The sequence below is a fragment of the Oncorhynchus gorbuscha genome, linkage group LG02 (assembly GCF_021184085.1).
Source record: "Oncorhynchus gorbuscha isolate QuinsamMale2020 ecotype Even-year linkage group LG02, OgorEven_v1.0, whole genome shotgun sequence".
In the NCBI taxonomy this organism is placed as follows: Eukaryota; Metazoa; Chordata; class Actinopteri; order Salmoniformes; family Salmonidae; genus Oncorhynchus; species Oncorhynchus gorbuscha.
The window spans coordinates 78,700,112-78,727,923 of record NC_060174.1 but is presented as its reverse complement, the minus strand read 5'-3'; the positions used below and the strand labels follow the sequence as shown (position 1 = coordinate 78,727,923).

The 27,812-nt window shown below is 42.5% G+C and overlaps 1 protein-coding gene across 11 annotated transcripts in view; it reads left to right on the top strand.

Annotated features, from left to right (window-relative positions):
- The window catches only part of LOC124010501 (autism susceptibility gene 2 protein-like), a 511,152-nt gene that overhangs the window by 224,145 nt on the left and 259,195 nt on the right, over positions 1–27,812 (top strand). For all 11 annotated transcript variants that reach the window (XM_046323045.1, XM_046323027.1, XM_046323009.1 and 8 more), the window contains one exon: positions 2,228–2,329. In XM_046323045.1, coding sequence (XP_046179001.1) covers positions 2,228–2,329 — 102 coding nt within the window. The remainder of the gene's footprint in view (positions 1–2,227; positions 2,330–27,812) is intronic.

Sequence of the window (27,812 nt, the reverse complement as noted above, 5' to 3'; positions counted from 1 at the left end):
TGGTGCCCCTGGAGAGAATTAGGGTTTAGTGCCTTGCTCAAGGGCACATCGGCATATTTTTCACCCTGTCGGCTCAGCTATTCAAACCAGTGACCCTTTCGGTTTACTGTCCCAATGCTTTAACCGCTAGGCTACCTGCCACCCCATAGAGCTATCCCATCATTTCATGTGCTATGGATTGGCTTGAATTATGAGGACCACACAATTTATTTTCATAATATGCCTAATCTATTGTTTTTTTAACCTAAAGTTACAAAGGAAATGTGATCTATTTAATAAACACAAGAAACCAGCTAAATTGCTAAAAGAGTGTGGCTGTATAGCAGGAACACCGGCATCTAGTGGTCAGAACCTGGTACTTTCACACTACTTGTCAAACATAGAGAACTTTTATACTACTGTAGTTGTTGGGGTGGGATTGGCATTAGATGTGGAAAGTCCGTGGGTGGCTTCAGATTGTTTGGCGGGATTCCATCGTGTCTTACTCATTGGAAGGAAGACGTGGTGGTCCAGATCAGATATTGGGGACTATATTTATTGAATGTTATCTTAATCATATAATTTAAAATGGCCAATTTTGCGTTAGCTCAATTAGCTTCATTTCTCAGCGATCACATTATATTTCAACAAAATAATGTTTCAAGAATGCTAATCGTATCTTTTACTAACTATGATATTTTACTAACTACTCAGTGCTGCCAGCAGGGACCCAGGTTGGTTAATGAATATTATATTATAGGTCAACATGTTTTGATGAACGACCTGCAGACTGGGGCATAAACAGTGCACAGTGCCATCGCTCCCATCTTTCCATGTCCTTACTTCAGGGCTCTATTACTGTGCCAGTGTGTATGCCCAGGATATTACTGCCCCCTCTCTCTGAAAATATGCAAACTCCCATCAGAGGAATTGGCCTTTAACAAGAAAAAAAGGAGGGAAAATGTGTAGAGGAAGTGTGTTGAAGGTAATTAGTGCTATCACACATGCCGGAGCCCCTGTGTTTGAAGCTCTGTGTGTGTGTTTCTATGTCCTTGTGTTCCCTCCAGCACTGTTGCCTTGTGTGGCCTCGCTCTCTTATCTCCTCTCCCCCTTTAGGCCCATCTGGCATCTCCCAGTGCTCTGGCTCTTATCACTCTCAGCACTCAGCCTGGCTCAGTCTTTCACCCACCACTGTATTCTCCAAAGGAAAGGATTCCTTTCACACTGCTAATGGCTACAGAGAAGGGAACATTCTCATTTTAATTATACATTTAATTCAAGGGCTCTTAAGACATTCCCCCTACCCTGTGCCATTTCAATAAAATTTGATGGCCGGAATGAGGATGTATAATAAATACTTCACTCAAAAGTGACCTGTATAGTTCAGTCAGTCAGTCAGAGAGAGAGAGAGAGAGAGAGAGAACAGCCCCTCTTAGAGAATACAATCCCTCTGCGTGCTGTCTGTTGTGTCATACTCTGCCTTTTCTCTTATGTGGCATTACACCTGTTTACTGCTCTCCTCCACAAAGGCCCCATAAAGCAGTTTTTCTGTGCTTTGAAATGAAGCATGCAAGGTTTGGCAAAGGTTTGGCAAGGCTGGCTGGTCTGGTCTGGTTTTGGTCTGGTCTTGTGGGTCTGGAAGGAAGGAGTATTCTGAGGAAGCTTCAGAGGACATGAATTGCGGACTTGGACCACAACGGCCCGTGGCCTCCCAGGAGTCCCACATTGTTATCTTCAGACTCCTGGAGGGCTCAGATGTTCTTGGATCGCACATCTTCCTCCTACTCTCTTGCTTTTTATTTTCTGTGTCTTAGTGAGTCTGACAGTGTCTGGAAAGTGACACCTGCTGAGCTCCTGTAGTCTCTGTATGGGGCTGTCTGTTTGTTGGATGGGAAGGGAATACGGCTTTTGAAGATTTTTGAAGGCTTTTGTTTCTCTTCTCTGAAAGGTTGATAGGGATTTCACAGTGGGAGCTCATATGCTGGCTGTCTTGTCTGTCATTGGCACGCTGGAGTGACTGTTGCTGGCTCAAGAGGCCTATAAACATGACAGATTTACACATACACCACAGCGCTTGCTGCCAACACGCACAGATTCATGAATTTTCTTTCTTCTGTCTGTTGGATAGGGATTCCCAGCTCAGTCTCCTCAGCCAATATCATCTATGTAAAGCTTAGAACCAAAGCCCTGTCGCAACATCTTCAGCATGTTAACGTGTGTCTGACTGTGTGTGTTTGTTGTCTTTCAGCTGAAGCCAGGCCAGAACAACTGCAAGGACAGCGACAGCGAGAGCGTGAGCGGAGGGTCCAAGCCTTTTGTCGGAAGCAGCTCCAGAGATAGGCTGAGTGACGTAAGTAAACAAACAAATAAGCACACAAACAAGACGTGACACTAACTGTATGTCTACACAGTACAATATAACTTAAACGCCTCATGAGCTTAGTTCAACTGTCGAACCCCATCAGAACTCAAAATATAAGCGTGTTTTACTCCAATGTTTGGAAACAAAGTAGATGTGACTTGCTCCATTATTATCAGTCGGATTGACCCCAACCAACATGTCGAGCTTTATATATGGTTGAAAACAGGAGATTTTAAGCTTAACTAAGGATAACTTGTGTATCAACTCTGAAATTTTAGCGCAGTAGAGTTAGTTACAACAGAGATATCCCCGATCAGCTCTTTAGAGAAAATCTGCCCTGAAGTTTGCTGTTTGTTTTCAGCGCGACACTGTTTGCATTTTGCAACACAAGTGCTACTGTAGAAGACATTATGTCTGTTGTTTGGCATAACTCTTAGCTTGCTTGCTACTCATTTAAAAGTTTGGCAAGTTAATGTGTTTAAAAATGAGTTTGTGGGTAAGCTAGCAAGCTAAACCGCTAGTTAGCTAGCGTGTCAGTTGATTGTTAGCTAACCAATGGCTCATTTTGAAAGTTGGATCTTACAGTATTGTCTGAGGCTTTAAATATCACACTGATTTTGACATTCAAAATAATTTTGTTGGCTAAAAAACATGTTCAGGTGATTTCTTTTTGAATCCCAAAACAGACAATGTCAACATTTAGCCTCAAACATGTTTCTACTGCTGATTTCCGCTTTAAAGGTGATCTTTGGGTTGATTTGTGTCTTTTGTGAAGATTACATGAGGTTTGACAAGGTAAGTTTAAGTTACTCAAACTCAAGAAGAGTCCGATTAAGATACATTGTGTGCTGCATATCATAGCCAACAGGTAAGTTCTGCTGATGCTGTGGACTGATAAAAACGTAATGTGATTTGCATTGGCTCTACACCAATAAGAAGATCTCCAGCCTGGTGTTGTCATTGGCTGTCTGCCAGGCTCCTTCTGGTGAACAGCGCTGTACAGTTACAGTTAGTGTTGTAACCATATACTGTACACACAGAGGTTTAGTACTAGAATAAGGACATCCTATTTACCCAGTGTCTTGTTCCTCAGTCTCAGTTCTTTAGAATCTAAATGTAAATATATTTCATTTATTTATTCAACCTTTATTTAACCAGTCAATAGAGATCAAATTCTTATTTACAATGATGGCCTGGTACATAGGGTGAGAGATCTCTCTCTGTGCTGGCTTGGATATGTAAGGAGAGCAGACTGGTGCTAGGAAGGCTCTAAGGCTCTGTAAAGGCCTGCTATGCAATCTGGCAGACCCCATCCATTTTACTTTGATTCTAGTGGTGAATCTACAGAGGCGCTGCTATCAGATATGGTCCATAATTAAAACTGTCAGTTGGAAGGTGAAGCCAGTTGTTGACAAAGACACGGAGAGAACGAGTGAAGCAAAACGAATTCTGATGTGTCGCTATAGGATGCTTGGCCAGGCATGAAATGAAATAAGTAATTTGATGTCGACATCATACATTTAAATGATACCTGCTGCTTCACCTCACCCTACTGTACTGTAGTAGCAAGGCAGAGAGAGAGAAAGAGAGAGAGAGAAAGAGCGAGCGAGTGAAATCGGAGAGAGAGAGATAGTGTGTATAAAGACAAACAACACAAAAAAAAATGAAACTGTGGATGGACACAGTTTTATCACTTTGAATAACTGACAGCCACCGCTGTGCGTGGCATGGGAAATGAACAACAGCCTTTCATTTGTCATCCATTAGGCCACGCTGAGCAATATGGGCTTGGAGAAGAAGACTTACACACTGCGGTCACTCAGGGTCTGAGGAGAAGACGGACATGTGATAACCTTTTGGTTTAAATTATAGGGCAACATAGTACAATGTATTGAATAATAAATTAGAGAGTATGATTCGACGTGGAGCTATACATTATATGTGGACTTCAGGATTGGAATGTGAGAGAGTCATCCATTTCTTGTCCTTTGTGGTCTTGCTTTAAACAAAGTGCAACTTATAAAAGCTTCATAAAGCATTCATAAAGGCTTCCTAAGCACTACATAAATGGTTCATGAATCATATAACCCATATGTCATGCTCTATAAAGGATTCATAAATGTGACAAAACCCCACTATGTCAAATGTTACATAAACTAGTGTTTTTTAACGGGTGACATAAGTACTGCTTAAAGGTGCACTATGCAGAAATTGCTCCACCATTTTCTGGTTGCTAAAATTCTAATAGTTTGCTTAATTTCAGTTTATCTGATATAACAAGCAAGTGTAGAGTATTTGTATTTATCATGGATCCCCATTAGCTGCTGCACTCTTCCTGGGGTCCGGCAAACTAAACTTAAGCACAGGAAGCATATAAATAGCACACCTAAAACAGACCTACTGTTTCCTAGACTTGCTTTCAATGAGAATGATCTATAACTCACATTTCTATGTGCATTTGGTCAGATCGCCCAAAAAGTTACATATTGCAGCTTTATTATAGGCTTTATAAATCATATTAAATTGACGCTTCACAAAGCATCTATAAATTTGTCATGTCATATTCTACAAAATATCTAGGAGAGCCCAACCTCTTTCCATCTTGGGTGCATAGCCAATATTGTCCCTGACCCTAACCTTCCCCAAAATGCATTGCTGCAATTATTGTACACCCTAATTGCCCAGTGTTTGAGGATAAATGCCTCATATGTGGTAACACATCTTGTATGTCCTGAAAAGATCTTTACTTCTGTTTGAAAATGTCTTTAACCCATCCATAAGTTGTGTTGTGGTTGTTAAGATATTTTTGTCCTCCACATTATCTTTCACCAAGACAGCCTTTTATCCACAATGTGTGTCCTGTGAGGGTTGAATAAAGCCAGTCCTCCACAATATCTATCTACCTGTCTGGCATGGAGGGCCAGAGGGCCTGTCCTCTCTGTGTGTCTGAAGGGAGCTGCTGAAAGCTGGGCTGCGTGAGGACAGTGTTTTTGCCACTTTGAAAGAGTCACGCTATAAGAGGACCCATCTCAGGCCCCCACGGGCCTCTGAACAGTCCCGCCTGGCCACGCTGTAAAAAGCCACTTCACACATCGCAGGAGGCGACAGCTGAGACCTCTGTAGCAGGACCACTGCCCCAGATGGAGGGTGAGGAGAGGGAGATGGGTTGAGAAAGGGGGAGGGGAGTACGGGTAAAGAGAGGGAGAGGGGGTGGAGTGGGAAAAAGTGGGTGAGAGAGAAGAGGGGTTGAGATCCTGTGGAAGCCATATTGATAAACCTGAAATATGGTCTGATTTTCTGGCTTATAGTAGGCACGTGTGAAGAATGTGATACAAGGCCGGCCTGTTGCTTAGCTTGACATATTCACCAAGGCCAACCCTAAATGTAATTCATATTGCAACATGTACTCATACACACACACACACTTGTGTGTACGCACACACGCGCATGCCACACACAGTGCATCAAAGTGAGTTATTAGTCCTATGGAGCAGTGTGAGGCAGGGCTATGAGTAACCCTGGCCATTTGTTAGACAACAACAGTTGACTAATGATGTTTGCTAAAGGTCTGCCTGCTCCCCTTTCACCCTCTGACTCAGCCTCCTGTGCTACCCAGGTCCTGCCTGGGAGGAACAGAGAGGACTGGATAGGTCTGCCTGCTCCCCTTTCACCCTCTGACTCAGCCTCCTGTGCTACCCAGGTCCTGCCTGGGAGGAACAGAGAGGACTGGATAGGTCAGCCTGGACCCCATCTCTCCCTCTGACTCAGCTCTCTCCTCTCTCTCCTCCTCTCTCAGAGAGGACTCTCTCTCTCTCTCTCTCCCCATCTCTCTCTCTCTCTCTCTCTCTCTCTCTCTCTCTCTCTCTCTCTCTCTCTCTCTCTCTCTCTCTCTCTCTCTCTCTCTCTCTCTCTCTCTCTCTCTCTCTCTCTCTCTCTCTGTCTCTCTCTCTCTCTCTCTCTCTCTCTCTCTCTCTCTCTCTCTCTCTCTCTCTCTCTCTCTCTCTCTCTCTCTCTCTCTCTCTCTCTCTCTATCTCTCTCTCTCTGTCTCTCTCTCTCTCTCTCTCTCTGTCTCTCTCTCTCTCTCTCTCTCTCTCTCTCTCTCTCTCTCTCTCTCTCTCTCTCTCTCTCTCTCTCTCTCTCTCTCTCTCTCTCTCTCTCTCTCTCTGTCTCTCTCTCTCTCTCTCTCTCTCTCTCTCTCTCTCTCTCTCTCTCTCTCTCTCTCTCTCTCTCTCTCTCTCTCTCTCTCTCTCTCTCTCTCTCTCTCTCTCTCTCTCTCTCTCTCTCTCTGTCTCTCTCTCTCTCTCTCTCTCTCTCTCTCTCTCTCTCTCTCTCTCTCTCTCTCTCTCTCTCTCTCTCTCTCTCTCTCCTCTTTCCTAGGCAACTCATTAGGTCCTACAAATGGCAGATCAGCCTCATTGGGGTTAGCCTTAACCCCAAACCCCAGCTAAATTGGCAGGTAATGCTATATTTACTCTGAAGCCTATTGTCCCCTTTAGGAAGCATTTGATAGGTGTTATGTTCACAGCAGGCATACAGGTCTCCTCTCCCCACCACCATTGCCACCCTCTGCCCCCCCAGCCGCCATCCCCATCCTGGGTGGCAGGAGTCAGACAGGAGTTCTGGGCAGAGGGAGTCTGCTGGATGAGGGTGGGCGGGGAGGCTGGGAGTATTCAGTCGTGTTTAGTCTCTGCGGCAGAGGTGAAATGCCATCATTATCCGGCTGCTTATCAAATAAATTGGCAATTACGGGGTTTGGAATGCGAGAAAACAGCACATTACTCTTTTTTTTTGTTATTACCCAAGGCCCTTGATGGGCGAGAGGGAGAGAGAAAGGCCTGAAAGCGTTTGGTATCATAGCCCGCCAGTCAGTGTCCATCGAGGCAGGCAGGCAAATGGGGACAGGAAATAAATAGATTTTGAAATAACAACATTTGATCCGCTAATTCACCATGATCATTCTCCCTTATTTGTCCAGTTGTTTTTTCCTGTTGACAGATCCATTCTTTCAAGCATCAGCACAGACGTTTGTGAATTGTAAGTACCATAATTTATGCTCAACTCTCATTAACAGCTTTATGGCCATATAAATACTGATGCAGGGCTCTAGAAACGTTCAGTCTAATACTCATATTGACGGCATATACAGTGGCCGTGAAAACCGTTTCTGGACATCAGAACAGAGGGGTGTGTCTCTTTGTTAACAACAGCTAGTGCGCGATATCTAATGTTAAGGAAGTCTCAAGTTTTTGCTTGCCTGAGTTAGAATACCTTATGATATACTGCAGACCATACTATTTACCAAGAGAGGTTTCATGTATATTTTTCGTATTCTATTTACCAGCAGAAACCGATGCTGGCATAAGCAAACAAGAAAATGCACATTCAGAGGCTGTGTTTCTCATGGTCGGTCATTTTAACGCAGGGAGAAAAAAATCGGTATGATTTTCACCAGCATGTTACCCGTGCAACCAGATGCGACTAAACTCTAGTTCACCTTTTACTCCACAAAGAAATGCATACAAGGCCCTCCCTTGCCATCCCGTTGGCAAATCAGACCATAATTATCCTCCTGTTTCCTGCTCACAGTCAAAAACTGAAACAGGAAGGACCAGTTACGCATTCATGTGGCAGGGCTTTGCAAACTATCATGGATTATAAAAGGAAACACCAGCTTTGAGCTGCCCAGCGACGCGAGCCTACCAGATGAGCTAAATGCCTTCTATGCTCGCTTCGAGTCAAGGAACATTGAACCATGCATGAGAGCACCAGCTGTTCCCAACGACTGTGTGATCTCGCTCTCTGTAGCTGATGTGAGTAAGACCTTTAAACAGGTTAACATTTACAAGGCCAAATGATATACCAGGATGCGTACTCAGAGCATGCTGGTTATGGCTCACATCAACAGTAAGTAAGCATTTCACTGTTAGTATACACCTGTTGTTTACGAAGCATGTGACAAATAACATTTGATTTGATTTGATTTTGATTCAGGAGATAGTGCTGATACAGTAGGTGTTTTACTGCTTATATAGGGTGATTCCTCACGAAACTATGACCGAATAAGACCACACATTTTTTTATTTTCACAAAATGTAATCAAATCGAATGGTCCTTTGGAGGAAGGATTGTTGACATATATTTGACAATTGTATCTAAAATCAAAATTGTGAAATACTATGATTAATCAAAGTTTGCTTATTTATGACATTTTGGCCTTACCCAGGCCTCCTTTAAGACTCCATAATGTTTCATTTGTAGGTGCTACAAAGCAAAGATTGGTATCATATGAAGCTTTACTGCTTGCTCTGTAATATGAGTAGTATTTTCATTTCAATAAAACATGTCTTACATTCATTTATGAATATTGAAAAATATACAAATGTTTTATATATATATTTATTGGACATAATACACTATGGGCATATCAAAGTTCCAGTGGGATCTCTGCTAGTTGGAAAGTTATGGTACATTGTTTACAGTGTAATTGGCATAGTAGGCTATGTAACCAATCGCAGCCCTCCTTTTACTTGTATCATTGCACATCCTGCAAATCACCAGCAGTTGGCAACAATTTTTAAAATCCATTTTCACCTTCACTCTGTTGGTAATGTGTACAAATTGGATCATTGGTAGTCTCTAAAACCCGACCCTGTACAACACAGTGACTAGGGTCTGGTTTCAATAATGGATTTTTTGTCATACAGGATATACGTCACTGATTATGTCAATAATGGGAAAATTCATGAGGCAGACATGCCAGAACGTCGCACTTCAGAACCAAAGTTTGCAGGCAAAACCTTTGCAGTGGTTTTAGTTAAGGTAGTTGATGCAAACTAGCCACTTATAAAAAATTACCTCTGTGATCTCCATCTTGCTAGCTACTATTTTGTATTTTTAGCAAGATGATAAAGAAGTGACGTAGGCAGTGACATAGACTCTTTTGGCACAGGGGAACTATGATTGAAACCAGACCCTAGTCACTGCATTGCCTAGGATCGTGTTTTCGAGACTACCCGTAGAGGATATTATGTTCAACAGTATATTTTACAAATTAGAAAATCATGTTTATATTTTTGAATATTCATAAAGTCTTGTAAGAAAATGATTTAAATATAAACACTACTAATATTTCAGGGCAAATAGTAAAGCTTCATGTGTGTCCAGATTTCTCTATTGAGGTTTATGTCAAATGTAAGTGATTCAATATTTAATTTTTTGTTGTACTTTTGACCTCTTTTTCTCCCCAATTTCCTGATATCCAATTGGTATTTACAGTCTTTTTCCATCGCTGCAACTTCCATACAGACTCGGGAGAGGCGAAGGTCGCGAGCCATGCGTCCCGAAACACGATCCGCCAAGCCGCACTGCTTCTTGACACACTGTTCGCTTAACCCGGAAGCCAGCCGCACCAATGTGTCAGAGGAACCATTGCACCCCTGGCGACCGTGTCAGCATGCATGCACCCGGCCCGCCACAGCAGTCGCTAGAGCGAGATGGGACAAGGACATCCCAGCCGGCCAAACCCTCCCCTAACATGGGCAACGCTGGGCCAATTGTGTGCCGCCTCATGGGTTACCCGGTCACAGCCGGCTGCGACACAGTCCAGTATCAAACCCCTATCTGTAGTGATTTCGCTAACACTGCGATGCAGTGCTTTAGACCGCGCTTTAGACTGCTTTGCCATTTGCCACTTCGATCCCGGGCTTTTAAAAACAATATATGTGGGGCTCAAAACAGGTGGGGCGAACACAAGATGTTCGCTAATGCACTTTGGAATATTTACCAGTTGCAGTTGGGATACAAGTGCAATGTTCTCTGATTGTTTCAATTCAATTTTTCCCCAAAAAATTGGCAGACTCGAGTGGTTTGACTCTATCAAACACATACAGTAAGTAAGTGGTCACTCCCTATAGGGCTTAGGGCCAACAGGTTATTTCAACATAATGTGCAGGTCTGTCTACGTAATGAGCAGGTCTTTCTCACTGTCTGGAAGTTCTGGCTGCGCAATCAGCACAGCTTCTTTTTCTGGTGTTGGAGGGCACTGAGCGTGGGCATGATGCTAATACATACCCAACCCTCCAGTGAGTTGTGATGAACTCATTTACAAAACTCTGTTTTGGACTAATATATAATAATAATAATATATGCCATTTAGCAGACGCTTTTATCCAAAGCGACTTACAGTCATGTGTGCATACATTCTACGTATGGGTGGTCGCGGGGATCGAACCCACTACCCTGGCGTTACAAGCGCCATGCTCTACCAACTGAGCTACAGAAGGACTAGACTGACTTTATGACCAAAATTATCCTATTTACACATTGTAGTAAATTTTAACACTAGAATAAATGTTTCTGACTCATATCAATGCCACATAGGCCATTTAAAACCAGAAAAGTTGGTTCTAAGGAGCAGTTGACCTTTACATTTTTTCAAACAGCCCTTCTGTGAAGTAGAAATGCTGTTTTTTTTGTTGTCCTGGTGTCATTAGGAATCACCCTGTAGCCTTATACTGTTCTCTCCCTGAGCCCACCTGATAGTCCCATAGGTCATATGGAAGTCGTTTGGTTGTAGCTGTGTTAAGACTGGTCAATGGGTGTGCTGTTGCTCAGGACAGTCCTAATAGGACAAATTAAAATGTGAAAACTGTGGGTTGGTGTGGAATTCATCCTTGTCTGCTCCGTCTTGCCTCACCTTCGCACCGTCTTAGAACGTTGCTTTGTAATGAAACCTCTGGAAATGATATCTGGAAACATCTAACCTGTCATATCCATGTCAATTTGAGTTTTATCTGCTGAAATGGAGCAAAAAGAAAAGTCTCCCTCAAGGCTGGTAAACCTGAACCTAGTTATTAGTGGCTTTTAATGAATACATGACAGTATATTTGGAATTCCTTCACGCATGTGGCAAAACGATTCTAACTCTCAAATTACCACTTTTGAAAAGCGATTAATGTCATATAATATAGTTGTTGTTTTTAATGATTACTGTGATTATTTCATTTGCTTGAACATATGAAGAAACCACAACGTTTTTGCTGGTATTTTGTTATTCAACCTCACAGTACTTTTCATGCCCCAGGGTCTAAGGAATTTGTATTTATTTCTCCGTGCCTGTCTGTGTACAAAGGGGATCTACCCCTTACATTGACCTGGTTGTGTAATCTGTTCAAAGCAGGTCTGTGTGACATTGTGTCCATCCCACCCCCTCAGTACATATTTTGATTATTCCCTGACACACTACTGAAAATGAGGTCACAGCCCCCCTATAATTTGAGATATGCTGGCCAATTTGCTCCGACATGGAAGTTGTAATTGCTAGCATCAATTAATTATCCACTTCCAGAGATTTTTTTCCATCCTCTTTCTCTCTCTCTCTCTCTCCCCTCTCTCTCACTGTGTTTCTCTCTCTCTCTCCCCTCTCTCTCACTATGTTTCTCTCTCTCTCCCCTCTCTCTCACTATGTTTCTCTCTCTCTCTCCCCTCTCTCTCACTGTATTTCTCTCTCTCTCCCCCTCTCTCTCACTATGTTTCTCTCTGTCTCTCTATAATTTAAAATGTTCCTTACTAGAGACAATCATTTAGATATGGAAGTCAGAATGTTATACCTATAATTAGTTAATTATTCTAGTATCATCCCTCTAATTTCTCCTGCTCAGTCAGAGATGGGTTGGTTGTCAGTGTGTGTATGGAGGAGAAACAGTAGGAACACAACACACAGGCAGCCACACACACACATACACACACACACACACACACACACACACACACACACACCAAGCATTTATTTTGACGTTTTGGCTGACTTAAACATGGCTGTCTGCAGAGCAAGCACACACTGAATAAACCTGCCACCTTCCTTTCTTGCCCCCTGATGTTACTGGCCTCAAACAGCACCCCACAATCATGGAGTCCTATAATGATTTGTAAGTCATCTCAGAGGAACATGCACATGCTCTGATCATGGTATTCTAACACAAACACACTTATCATTTCACAAAAATGTACGATCAGATTGAAATTAGTTTAGTAAAACATTAGAAATCACAAAAATGACAAATTTTTAGAGTAAGGCAGGGACATTGTATTTATTCATGAAAAAGCCTGGAAGATACTGCTTGTTTACCCAATATTTTCTCAGAAGTTATGAGCTTCCTAACAGATGCAGTACACTTGTCTACGAGCACTATTTCGATCTCTCCCTGTGATTCATTATGTATGTGAACGTCATCTAACTATGTACAGCTAGCTAGCTAGAGGACATGGGTCTGAGAAAGAGAAAGAGAGAGATCTTGAACTACCTCTCCTTTAAAGCGGACAGATGAATAGGCTCTCTTGAGGAAGAGGCGAGACGTGGCTTATTTCCGCCTCTAGCGTTTCAATCAATCCCCATCTCTCCCCCCCTCTCGCTCTCTCTCTTGCCCTCTTTCCCTCTCCCTCGTACACTCCCTCGTACACTCCCCCGTCTGCTCCGGCGGCGCTCCCCTCTCTCTCTTCTTGTCTGCTCTGGCTTGTCGTTCAGGGCCTCATAGTCGGGGTGTCAGGAACAGATTGTGACACTTTGTGACACGGCAGTCGGGGAGAATTACGGCGCGCCTCTGTCCCACTGTCATCTCCCGACAGCCAACTGTCCATCAGGGTTTCAGAGATGGGCCCTCTGGTACTGCTCTAAAGTTCTCTCACACACACACACACACACACACACACACACACACACACACACACACACACACACACACACACACACACACACACACACACACACACACACACACACACACACACACACACACACACAGCTCCACGGGCGCTGGAGAGAACGCCGCCACCGCTCATAAGTTTTTAACAAGCGCCTGGGTGGATCTAATCTTCTAAAATATAATTAGTGGCAGAAAAGCATGATAATGTGACGGTGTGCAGTGACCTCAGAGCAGCCTTTACGTGTCATAGCGGCCTGCCTGCCTGTCGCAGCGTAGTTCATCTCTGCTAATTATTTACTGTAGCTCAGGGCCTCTGCCATCCTTTAAAAAAGGCATTTGGTCATCCTATTTAATACAAAACACCCCATGTGTCATCAATGGAATATTGTGACATTAAGGGATGTTATTACAGTATATCTAATTGAATGTACTGTGTCATATTATTATAATTAAATATAAAGGCTATTTGAATGAAATGAGATGTTCACATACTGGTTCAAGCTGACTTGTGCAGGTAGGATATATGAAAGGAGAGACATTCTACTAGAAGATTAATGGATTTCAGTGGTGGTGTTGAATGTCATTGTTGAAGGTTGAAAGTATTGAGTGCCTGAATTCTATCCATATGTTTTCGGGAATTACATAAATAGAATCAGCCTGAATCCATTCTGACTTATCAAGCCTTCGCCACTGCCAAAGCCTCTGCTACACTTGCCAATCCTATTCCATAGAATTTCCACTGAAATTGGGCATGGATCATGGATCGTGGATAACGGATTACAAACAGCCAGCATCACCATCCTGTTTTGCTTTTCCGTTCGTATCACTCTTTGGCTACATATTGCATCCGCACCCCCTGTAACCCAACCACATTTGTTTTGTCAGATCGGGTTCTGGTAGTGGAGCCTCTTCCCTTTGGTTGTGTCCAAAATGGCACCCTATTCCCTATGCAGTGCACTACTTTTGACCAGAGCCCTAAGGGGAGGACCCTTTGTTCTCTTCCTCTCAGTATGGAGGCTGTTCCGGTGGGGTAAGTTGAATAAGTGAAGCCCAAAGGATTCTCTCTTCACAATGGTCTCACTCTGATTGGATGCATGCGGAGGGAGCCCAAGGAGAGAGCACTGGTTGCCATAGCAATGAGAGCAATGTGGGAACAGGGTTGTGTGAGTGAGAAAAAAGGAGGGGAAGAACAAGATGCATTCTTTAGCAGTAGGAAACACACTACATCAACCAACAAACTCCCTTCCTCTCTCTCTCAGAGAAACACACATATATATATATATACACACACACACACACACACACACACACACACACACACACACACACACACACACACACACACACACACACACACACACACACACACACACACACACACACACACACACACACACACACACACACACACACACACACATACAAACTGCATCACGCATACATCTCTCTAGACCCCCTGCGGAGAAGCCTGGCTCGAGTCGCATCCTTCAATCACAATGTCCAATGTCTTGGTGGGGGTGCACCTACTGTAGGCCCAGGCTGGAAGCCAGAGAAAACACAATTCAGCTCTCCAGGAGCACAGCACATTCCCGGCTCCCCGTCATAAACATGATTACCGGTCGTTCACGACTGGGTATCGCTTACCTCTCCTGGGCCAACAAATCATCCTGACCCCTCTTCCCTTCCTTTCCATTGTTCTCCCCTCTTCTGCTCGTCAGTGTAAATATCACAGACATCTTTCCCTTGACTTTTTATTTGACGGTGTCTGTCTTTAGGACAAATCTAACATTCTCCCACTCCCTGACTTCTCTAATGCTTTCGCCACATGACTACGTAGAGTCTACAAGGAATTAAGGAAAACCTACCTGAATAGAGAGAGTGTGTGTGTGTTCGTGTGTGTGGGTGTGGGTGTATACACTGAGTGTACAAAACATTAGGAACATGACATAGACTGATCAGGTGAACCCAGGTGAAAGCTATGATCCCTTATTGATGTCATTTGCTAAATCCACTTCAAATCAGTCTAGATGAAGGGGAGAAGATGGGTTAAAGACATATTTTTAAGCCTTGAGAGAATTGAGACGTGGATGGTTTGTGTACGCTGCTGTGTTTTTCATGCTCAACACTTTCCCGTGTCTATCAAGAATGGTCCACTACCCAAAACTTGACAAAACTGCAGGAAGCGTTGGAGTCAACATGGGCGAGCATCCCTGTGGAACACTTTCGACACCTTGTAGAGTCCATGCCTCAACAAATTGAGGCTGTTCTGAGGGCAAAAAGGGTTGTGGCTCAATATTAGTAAGGTGTTCCTAATGTTTTGTACACTCAGTGTATATATTCATGTATGTGTGCTAGGGTGTGGGTGGGCGTCCTAGGTAAAGGGGGGTGAAAGTTTGGCTTTTGGGCATGGGGGGGGGGGGGGGTTACAGTATGAATGTTTATTGTCTGGGGAGTCCACAACACAGTTGATGGCCCCTCTGTCTCCCCTCTTTCTCTCCTGTATCTCTGGGCCAAACACAACACTTTCATATACGTCTCCTCTCATGCATGTGATCCTGCTGGGTTTCCTCTATAACAGTCTATCATAGGTCTACTGTGTAATCTACGCTCCGCTTCAGACTGGAGCTGAACCTTTCATCTGTTAACCATGTCAAGTTGATGTCTCGGACAACATATTAGTATTTTAATACATGACAGGGTTAATGATTTAAAGGTTCTGTTCCAGTGAACAAGCAGTTAGCTGACAGAAATCCTCAAAGAGTGTGTTGGGACTCCAGAAGTATCTTTCAGCCCACTGTTTTTGAAACGTATGAATGAAAGCTGGGGGCTGGACGTGCCAAGCCTGTTGTATAACCAATGCCTCCCTGCCTCTTTTTAGTGATCTGGGAGTAGCCCTGCCTGGCTCCCCCAGCTAGTAGCACTTAGACTCAGTGGATGACTGTACACTGGCTAGAGCAGGGCAGGTGTGGCTGACTTTATCCTTACTAGACCCCCAAGGAAATGACATGCTCTCCGGGTTGTTTAGCTTTCAGCACTCAGTTAATTCATCTGGCTTTATACTGTTGTTGCCTACAACTGCAGTTCTGTGCATGCAGTGCATGAAGTGAAATACTGTGTGGGAGAGAGGAAGAAAGAGGTAGTGGGCTAGGCATGGAAAACTCATTTGTTGTCCTTAGTATTATGCTAGGAATGTCGGGGAGAGATTTTCGGTCTCTATTATGTTTTAAATGGGTTTTGAGTTGAGCCCAGTGTTTCTCCGTTTTGACAGGCTCCACTTTACAAGGCTGTCCATGTGTATTAGGCCAGTGTTTTTTCTCTGCTTGGGAGAAGGGCATGTTCTGTCTTATTCAGGGCCTGCGAGGCTGACTGGATTACTATGAGGCTTTGGATGGGAGAAGGGCATGTTCTGTCTTATTCAGGGCCTGCGAGGCTGACTGGATTACTATGAGGCTTTGGATGGGAGAAGGGCATGTTCTGTCTTATTCAGGGCTTGCGAGGCTGACTGGATTACTATGAGGCTTTGGATGGGAGAAGGGCATGTTCTGTCTTATTCAGGGCCTGCGAGGCTGACTGGATTACTATGAGGCTGTGGATGTCACATCACTTCTATTTTAGAAGCCAGCATAATTTCCCTTAAACCATAAGGCAAATCAATAAAATAAAGAAATATATCGATAAGGAAAAAAGCCCCCGGAATTATAGTTTTCAGATGATTTTTCCAGAGACATTATTTCCCTCGTGTCACTGGCATATTTGGAGTCAGAATGGAATTGCCAGTCGTGAAAAAGCAAGACAAAAGGTTCATGAGAAGAGAAATAACATTTTCATTGGTTTCTGCTCCCGTGGGCATCCAGTAAATAGAGGCTTCCAGCAATTAGAAACAGTTATGTGGAATCAATTTTTTCTCTCCCATTGTTAAGGATGGCTTTTAAGGCTCACTTATCCATCTGCAATCTAGATGTCAGACCCCAGGAATCCGAAGGATGGCTGCTGTGATGTCATATTTCATGATACACGAGGGCTAGCTGAGGCCTCCCTATCCCTGGCCCTCCCACCGTCTTTGTTTATTTCCCATCTCTCTCGGAGATTCAGTTTAATATGTGCTCCTGTTTATACAGTATGTTTCCTTAAATCTAATTATCATGCTTTGTTCGGAGCAGCTAGCTGAAGCCTCACCATTAACTGGAGCCAGTGTGTGGTTTTAGGTAGGTGAGATTTGTTTTCTGCCATTTTGGATATTATTTGTGAGGTTGGGAGCTCTGTGTTAGGATGGAAAGATTCTCAGTGATGCCACTTATGCCTCCTCCTTAGAGTTCTTATATTTGTTGGTGGCAGAAAATCTAGTATAAAGACAAATTCACGAATCCATTACAAATCAACATACTGTCATTTTAAGTACTTTGGTGGACATTTTTGAAATATGTTTTCCTGGGTTACAGATCAGTGGAGAACTGAGAAGGCTTAATTGATTTATTCTGCTGGGTTTCTGTTGTCATTCTTCTGGCCTATGTTCTGTATTTGGGAGTTGGCTCACTTCAAGAAAGGATACGTCAAACACCTCCTCTGTCTGTGGTGTCAAGCTCTTTTGAACAAGACATCTTTGAAAGTGTCATCATCATAGGTTGTGTTGTCAAATGTGCTTGGAAAGGCACTTTCGTAAACCCCTGATTTGGTGTTTTCCAGACTCCAAAGAACATTGTTGAGTAAATTATACACATTAGATGCATCACAGTGTGTAAATGTTCTGTCATAATCGTGTTGGAAGTATATTAGTATTTTAGCTACTCTTTAAACTACACAAACCGAGATGCAACTCCTAACAACTCAACATTTGGTCACACTTCAAAAAATCTGTACAGAACCAAAGTACATTATGTAGAATATCCTAAAGTAGATAGTAGTGACAGTTATGATACTAAACAAATCTCCTTTGATCTATAATCAGCATCCTTCTCTACTGAACAAGCATTTGCTTAATCTCATTCAACTGTACTGTACATTTCATAGTACTGTACGTTATTTATACATGATTCATTTCCAAAAACAATAGTCTTTCATCCAGCGCTGTCCTGTCATGTCGGCAGGAAGATTTACACACAAACACACACGCACACACACACACACACACACACACCCCACACACACCCACACCCACACCCACACCCACACCCACACCCACACCCACACCACACACACACACACACACACCACACCCACCCACCCACACACACGCAAACGCACGCACACACACACACACACACACACACACACACACACACACACACACACACACACACACACACACACACACACACACACACACACACACACACACACACACACACACACACACACACACACACACACACACACACACACACACACACACACACACACACACACAGCTCAGGCAGGTGTTTAAGCAGCTTCCTGTCCTCTCCTTATCATCCTACACAAGCCTTCATCCTACTTGTCACACAACCCCATTTGATTACGGTCGATATTGACACAGAAATTGAATAAGTGTATGCAATAAGAAGATTAAGGCTTCCGAAGAGGCGTGTGATGTGTGTGTCCCATTCACTCCTGATGAGGAGCATTGAGCCCCTTTAGAGACGTGACTGGATTTCATACACATAGGTAATCCCATCTCTGGCTGCAGCGCGACGACAACGTGTAAATAGAAAAGAAGGACTGAGATTAATCTGCCAGCCGTCTTTAATGGAATGACAGCAGTCTGGCATCAAGCAGGGGTGAAATTGCACCCAGTCCTTTGTTGGAAAATCGTTCCACATTAATCAGAAATTCGCTTCCCCCTCTCTGTTCATCATGTACAAACGTCCCTCAACCCTTCTTCCACCCTCTCTCCTTTCCTCCTTTCTTCCCTCCTTCCCTCTCTATCTTAATATATTACAGGTCATGCTTTCCAGATCATGATTTCAGCTCCAATAAACCGATAAACATATATGAAATTCATCTTGTTTATCACTCCCACCACTACACACGGCTAGCTAGCATTCATTAACTCCTCTTTCTTCTCACTGACCTTATGTAACATGGTTAAGAGGGGGAATTCCAAAGCATTAGACCTGAGTTGGCGTTCCCCACCTCCTTCATTGATGATTGCCTTTAGTACAGGAGATGAATGAGGATTATCAGGATAATTCATGGCCATGTTTATTTGTGATGCTGTATATCGAGGAAAACCGGCCAGTTAAGGATGAAAAGACGATTGTATTAAGACCTCTGGCACAAACGTTATCCCGCTATCCTATTAGCAATTTGCCAAATTTCGCTAGTTATCTTTATTTAATGATGTTCAAAATGGAAGAAAATCTGGTATAGGATTGTTTTGGTGGGTCCACAGAGAGAGTCTAGTGAATGTTGCCATATACTGTGAACTAGTAGAACATTAAAGAAACCAAATTAGATACCAATAGATAACCTAAACTCAGAAAAAAAAGAAACGTCCTCTCACTGTCAACTGATGAGCCTGCAGGAAGCGTACCACATGAAGGAGGAGGTTGTCTTCCCTGTAATGCACAGCGTTGAGGTTGCCTGCAATGACAACAAGCTCAGTCCGATGATGCTGTGACACACCTCCCCAGACCACGACGGACCCTCCACCTCCAAATTGATGCCACTCCACAGTACAGGCCTCAGTGTAACGCTCATTCCTTCGACGATAAACGCGAATCCGACCATCACCCCTGGTGAGACAAAACCGCGACTCGTCAGTGAAGAGCACTTTTTGCCAGTCCTATCTGGCCCAGCAATGGTAGGTTTGTGCCCATAGGTGACGCTGTTGCCGGTGATGTCTGGTGAGGACCTGTCTTACAACAGGCCTACAAGCCCTCAGTCCAGCCTCTCTCAGCCTATTGCAAACACACTGAACACTGATGGAGGGATTGTGCATTCCTGGAGTAACTCGGCAGTTGTTGTTGCAATCCTGTACCTGTCCCGCAGGTGTGATGTTCGGATATATTATTCTATCCTGTACAGGTGTTGTTACACATGGTCTGCCACTGCGAGGATGATCAGCTGTCTGTCCTGTCTCCCTGTAGTGCTGTCTTAGGCATCTCACAGTACGGACATTGCAATTTATTGCCTTGGCCACATCTGCCATCCTCATTCCTCCTTGCAGCATGCCTAAGGAACATTCACACAGATGAGCAGGGACCCCGGGCATCTTTCTTTTGGTGTTTTTCAGAGTCAGCAGAAAGGCCTCTTTAGTATCCTACGTTTTCATAACTGTGACCTTAATTGCCTATCGTCTGTAAGCTGTTAGTGTCTTAACGACCGTTCCACAGGTGCATGTTCATTAATTGTTTATGGTTAATTGAACAAGCATGGGAAACATCATTTAAATCCTTTACAATAAAACTCTGAAGTTATTTGGATTTTTATGAATTATCTTTGAAAGACAGGGTCCTGAACAAGGGCTGTTTCTTTTTTTCTGAGTTGAAATTACTTTAAGTGAGCTAATAACTATAATTAAGCAGTTTGTCTAGAGATCATTAATATATCTGTAGCCTAACAGACAGTTTGTAATGCATTATAGTGTTGTGGTGCATGTGCATTCAATCCAATTACACTATTGGCTCTGACTTATTTAAAGTGTCACCCTGGCTGTGTTGGGACCACAGAGAGAGGTCAAAGGGCAGTGCAGGGCCACACAAACCAGGGGATTGGACAGGATTAACCCAGGTTTGGCACTCGGACCCTGGCTCCCACCAGCCCTTCCCAGAATTAGCCAGGCATTAGCTAGCCTCTGCCAGGGTCATCTGATTCCAAGCCTCCCCCTCTATCCAATTAGGACCTTATCTCCCTGGCCAAATGAGATCAATAAAGTGAAGGCTTGCCCAGAGAAGGTGTGAGAATCAACAGCAGGGAGAGCACATGCGGGTAGAACACTGCTGGTTGTCTTGGAAGAGAGAGAGAGTATGAGTGATGATGAGCTTATGCTGCCTAGTAGTACTGTGTCTGACCTCTCCTTTGTGTTTATGGGCATCCTGGTGGTGTAATGCATTTAGAGTTTTCTTTGTGCTTTTCATTCTCAAGTGCAGCCACTTTAGGTGGTTGGGTATTGTGAATAATTAGAGTTTTGCCTCTTATCGTGGATGAATTTACACTACTGATTTCTGATGACTAAAAGGTACTGCAGAGTAACAACGTCGCAGTAATTGCTTTTTATACATAATGCATGTAAAAGCCACTTTTAAGTGTTATACAATGGGTTGGAGAGCAACCCTTTGTGGCTAATGTAGGCCACTGTTCATTTCCTTGTCAATTAGGGTAAAAACGAATGTTTGACGTTTCTAGATGTAATTAGGAAAATAATGAACCTCTACACACGCCCCATGAAAGCAGCCCATTTAGTTCTTCCCCCTTCCTAGTCCTCTGTTCTTGAAATGGACTCATTGTGACTCCGGATGAGTTTTAGCGTGAAAGAGGGTCCTGATTAAATGGACAATTTTTCTTAATGGGAAATGACATTTTAGGGGCATTATTCTGTTTTAGTGCAGTTCCCCATCATTTAATTACATTTCTGTGCACTTAGCACAGTGTTACAATATCTAAACCTGCTTTGAATGTCTCCAGACTTTGAACCTCACAGAAATAATAATTGCAAATGTTCAACTCTTTTGTCATTCTTTCCCCTCGCTGTAATAAGTAGCAATTTTAATGTTGGGAAATCGTCCCCAAATCAATTTCTATGATACAATGACTAACAATTATACATGTTCTAAGGGGGCGGGATTCATTTAAACATGTGCCCTCAAAATGGAGGAAGCATAGAGAAAAAATATATTGTAAGTAGCCCTTCATATTTACTTCTACAATGCTGACACTCTTCCAGTGATTGTATGGCACCACTGGTGTGTCCCACAGCCATCTGGCTGAAGGCTCAGTGCCCACGATAGGGTTGAACAGGGACCTATTCCATTGAATTCATGGCTGGACATTCTCATAGCATAGCATTCTGAACATGAGCTTCCATTGGAGAACAATAGGTACAGTTGAAGTCGGAAGTTTACATACACCTTAGCTAAATATATTTAAACTCAGCTTTTCACAATTCCTGACATTTAATCCTTGTAAAAATTCCCTGTCTTAGGTCAGTTAGGATCACCATTTTATTTTAAGAATGTGAAATGTCAGAATAATAGTAGAGAGAATTATTTATTTCAGATTTTATTTCTTTCATCACATTCCCAGTGGATCAGAAGTTTACATACACTCAATTAGTATTTGGTAGCATTGCCTTTAAATTGTTTAATTTGGGTGAAACGTTTCAGATAGCCTTCCACAAGCTTCCCACAATAAGTTGGGTGAATTTTGGCCCATTCCTTCTGACAGAGCTGATGTAACTGAGTCAAGTTTGTAGGCCTCCTTGCTCTCACACACTTTTTCAGTTCTGGCCACAAATTTTCTATAGAATTAAAAAAACATTATCAATTGGAACCTTTAACAAGTGCTTTTTCTTATTTTACTAGGCAAGTCAGTTAAGAACAAATTATTATTTTCAATGACGGCCTAGGAACAGTGGGTTAACTGCCTGTTCAGGGGCAGAACGACAGATTTGTACCTTGTCAGCTCAGGGATTTGAACTTGCAACCTTTCGGTTACTAGTCCAACACTATGGCCACTATTTTTTTGACAAGGACATCCCAGCCAAACACAGATGATGCTGGGCCAATTGTGTGTCGCCCTAACGGGATTCCCGGGCTGGATTTGAACCAGGGGACTGAGGTGATGCCTCTTGCACTGAGATGCAGCGCCTTAGACCACTGCGCCACTTGGGAGCCATGACCATTATGACCAATATATATTGTCCTGCTAATAGCCCATCCTAGAAACGTTGTTTGCAGAGTTCACAGCCTGCTACGTATGTGACAAAACAGGGTTAATAATAATACTTTTCCCCCTTTCACTTGTTAAAGGTTCCAATTGATAATGTTTTTTTAATCAATTAGTATATTTGAGTTTAACCACAGTATTTGTTGTATTACTTGTTCTGTCTTTTCTGTTGGATTAAACTGACATTACAACCAGCTTTCTATGGCTTGTTTAAAAAATAACGATATTTTGGAGATTATTTTGTTTTCAAATGACTGAAAGTGAGCGGGAAAAAGGCCATTCTTGAACATGCGGTGAGACATTCTTACTAATATGGAAATAAAGCCAGTTTGTTATTTAGAATGATTCATTTCGGTTTTTAGAGGTAGAGAAACCAAAATCCCACCGTCACCTCATGTGTCTCCCGGTTGCGGCCGGCACGGTATCGAGCCAGCATCTGTAGCAACACTGTTTGCACTGCGATGGAGTGTCTTAGACCACTGCGCCACAAAGTTTTTAATGCTGATTAAATGCCTTGCAAAAAAGTATCTATTGTCCTGCTAATAGCCGGTAATGGCGCTGTACAACGTGAATGGTCTGGAGTAGGCTACAGTACTACAGTAAGAGCAAAATAATCATAACATTTCCACACCCTAATTGTAGTCCAACCAATACCCAAATGGAGATTCAGGGAAAATAAAAATCTCATTGATTTATCAAGACCAGTCCCCATGCTTGTCTCAGAGCAGCGCAAAACCTCTGAATGCTGTCTTTTCCCCCTTCCACTTGCTTTTTCATTCATTTTGAAAGAGTATTTTCCATTTAGCATAATAAGTGCTCTAACTCGCCTTTGCGCTGGTCTGGAGCAGTGATGCAGTGACGCAGGGTAACGTACTAAACCACAAATGACCTCTAAATCCCGCAGCATAATCTCAAAACGTTTAGTTGAGCAACCACTGTATACACTTATAATAGATTGTATCATGAATGATAATCATTGCAAGTTTGAATTTAAGGTTGAATGGATGCAGCTGTCTTTTACTGACGATAAGTCACCAGGTACAGATAATCTTGACAGCAAATTGCCTAGAGTTTCAGGAAACTACATATCCACTCCAATTTGGCATTTTTTAAGGTGCTTAGTGTTTGTGGGGTGTGCCCTGAAATCTGGAAAGTGTCCTAGGTCATTCCACTACATAAGGATACAAAATCTGACTTCACTGGTCCTAATAGTCATCCTATAAACTTGCTGCCTGTGTTAATTAAATTATTGAGAGATAAAATCAGTGCAAATGCAGGATTATTTATCATGTAATGGTGTGATAACGGGTTTCTAGAATTCATACAGAGAACACTGTGGTGTTCCTCAAGGTAGCTGCCTAGGCCCACTCCTCTACTCTATCTTTACTGATGATTTACCCTCAGTAATTAATAAAGCAAGAGTGGTTATGTATGCGGATGACTACAATGTATAGCACTACATAAGCACATAATGAGATAACACATTATTGAGCAAAGAACTAAGACTGGTGTTTGAGTGGGTTAACATGAATAAATTGGTGTTGAATATTTCTAAAACAAAATGTATTGTATTTGGTCCAAGATATATGTTTGCTGGTGACCCTCAATTAAACTTGGTGATGGATGGTTTGCCGGTGGAACAAGTTAAATAGACCAAACTACTTGGCGCCACGTTGGACGCAGCTCTATCTTTTTCTGAACATATATAACATTGTAATTAAAATGGGTAAGGGCATTTCTATAACAAGAACAGGTTCTCGGTTTCTAACATCCAGCATTCTGAATCAGGTGATTCAAGCTTTGGTTCTGTCACCCAGAGTACTGTCCATACATATGGTCATCTGCAGCAATAAGAAATACCCCCAAAAATCTCTAACTCGCTCAATACAGGGCCGCTAGATTAGCGCTTCATTGCTCTATCCTTATGAATTTAAACCGAATGCACCATAATCTCTCATGGCTTCTTGTTGAACAAATTAGCATTTGGAACTTCATTTCAATAAACTTACTTTTTTCAAAAAACTACAGTATTCTTTTAACTTCTTTGGGATAGGGGGCGGTATTTTGACGTCAGGATGAAAAGTGTGTCCAAAGTAAACTGCCTGCTACTCAGGCCCAGAAGCTAGGATATGCATTTGTGTGCTGGGCGCTGTCCTCAGATAATTGCATGGTTTGCTTTCGAACAAGTTACAAGTTAAGCTTTATATTGCACTTGTGATTTCATGAAAGTTTAATATTTATAGAAATTTAATTTGAATTTGGCGCTCTGCAATTTCACCGGATGTCGTCGAAATGGGATGCTAGCGTCCCACTGATCCGCAGGAAGATAAACAATTAGTGTATACTATCACTTCGACATAACCACCAAACCAGACAGGCTAGTTCAGGACATCTGATACCCTCCAGACCAAAGGCAAATCTCCACAAATCTACAGTAATATACAGAGCCATCGCTGATTTTTTATATATATATTTTATTTTTGAAGAGATTGCTTATTATATTTTTGTTCAAATATTTTTATTGAACACACACAAGAATGGTCTATAGGTATGAAAGACACGTATGCAATTCTTATCTAAACATAAAAGAGCAGATAGAAACAACAAGACCCAGAGCAGGTGTGGATATACTCCAAGCTATCTTCCCAGTCTGCCACAGAAATGTCAGTCCCTAGTTCTTCCTCCCATTTTGCCTCACTGGCATCTGTAAAAGGTATGCTAACAGATTGAAAAGCGTCATATAGACGAGATATCAGTTTGTTTGAGGTGGGGCATGTTTTTATGCATCTATCAAACATGGAAGGTTTAGCATTTCCAAATGTCGGAAGGTGTCTTCTAACAGTCTCTAATCTGTAGGTATCTGAAAAAGTTACTTCTGGGAAGATTATACGTTTCCCTCAGCAACTCAAAGGAGGCAAAGGTCCCTTCTATATATAGATCCCCTATGGTATTTATCTCTAACTCTCCCCATCGCTCAAAGGTGTTATGAAGGTTAGAGGGGGTAAAGGAGGGATTCCTCGCAACAAGGAGCATGAATGCTAATGGTCTAAGATCAAAGTGGACTTTAAGTGGACTTTAATTTGCTTCCAGATTCGGAATGTGCTATGTATAATAGGATTGTTACCATAAATTGACCATAAATCTCCAGATTGACAGGCGACAAAATCACAGTGCCAATAGAGAAGGGGTGACAATCCTCACACTCCATACTAAGCCAGCTGCATCATCCAGCAAAAACGTAACAGCACGGAGGTTAGCGGCCCAATAGTAAAATATACAATTTGGGAGAGACAATCCTCCTTCCATCTTGGATTTACAGAGGTGTTTTTTTACCTATCCTAATTGAGTCCAGTTGTTTATGAATGGACTTAGGTATGAATACTTGGATGTTCTGGTATAGGTAGAGCAGTTGTGGGAGGAAGACCATTTTAATGGCATTAATTCTTCCGAGCAGAGAAATTGGGAGAGTTCGCCAACATTGTAGAGGGGAAATTCTCTTTAAATAGTGAAAAGTATTATTTGGTAACTACAATTCCTAGGTAGGTACATCTGTCTGAAGATAACTTAACTAGAAGATGTTCCAACCAATAGGTGTTTTGCAACTGTATGGGCATTAATTTGCTCTTTGTCCAATTTATTCTGTATCCTGAGAAGGTACCAAACAAAATATTCACACCAAGAATAGCTGGAATACTAGCTTGGGTTTCTGTTACATAGAGGAAAATGTCATCTGCGTATAGGGAAATCTTATTTAGAGTATATTTAGTATAATTGATGTGTACTAATAGACGCTGCATGAGATCTGATCGCCTGAGCGAGAGGTTCAATAATTAGAGCAAAGAGCATAGGCGACAGCGCACAACCCTGCCTTATCACTCTAGAAAGGTTAAATCAGGGCGACAATGATTGATTAGTGAGTATTCTTGCACAAGGGTTCCTATGTAAAAGCTGGATCCAATTTATGAACCCATCTCCAATATTACATTTCTGTAGGACCTTGAATAGATAGGACCACTCAACTTGGTCAAAGGCCTTTTCGGCATCAAGAGATATAACTGCAAGGTCCACGTTAGGTAACCTCTGAGCATACATAATGTTGAAGAGGCACCTGAGATTGAAGAACGAGTTTATTTTAGGGATAAAGCCGGTCTGGTCCGGATGGGCCGATTTGCCCATTAAAGTGCTAAGCCTGTTAGCCAGAGATTTTGCTAAAATCTTTTGGTTTGTATTAAGGAGAGATATTGGTCTATATGACCCTACATCTTCTGGATCTTTACCCTTCTTATGAATAACTGTAATGAACGCTTCATCCAAAGTAGGTGGGAGAGCTCCATCCTCATTGGCCTGAACTAACATTTTGTGCAGGTAGGGAGAGAGTATGTTGCTGAATGTTTTATCAAATTGTTTCTCAAATTTCTCCAAGAGATATTTCCTTATTCAGGAAGTTGGAATCTTCCTGTTTCAGGGCAGGGAGATTACAGTTCTCCCAAATGTTTTGCATAATTAAGGGATTAGGATCTGCTTTAGATGTATAATATGGAGCCTCGTAGAACTGACGGAATCTGTCATTGATGTCTTTGTGAATCATTTGGTCAGTCACATTTTTTCGAAGTTGTCTCGCTAGTAATTTGTGTGGTTTGTCACCAAACTCAAAATATTTTTGCTTGGCATAGAGAAAAGATTTAGTCTCTGTGTTGTCGTTGGTATCAAAGCAAAATGTAATTTGGTCTTTAAGATGATTCAACCTCCAGACCCTCTCGTTTGGTACGATATCACCCAATCTCAGGGAGAAGGTGAGTGTACTGTGGTTACAGATTATAATATCATGATACCTCACATTACAGGTATAGGGGAGTAATTTTGCATCAACCAAAAAGTAGTCAATTCAGGTATAAACATTGTGAACATA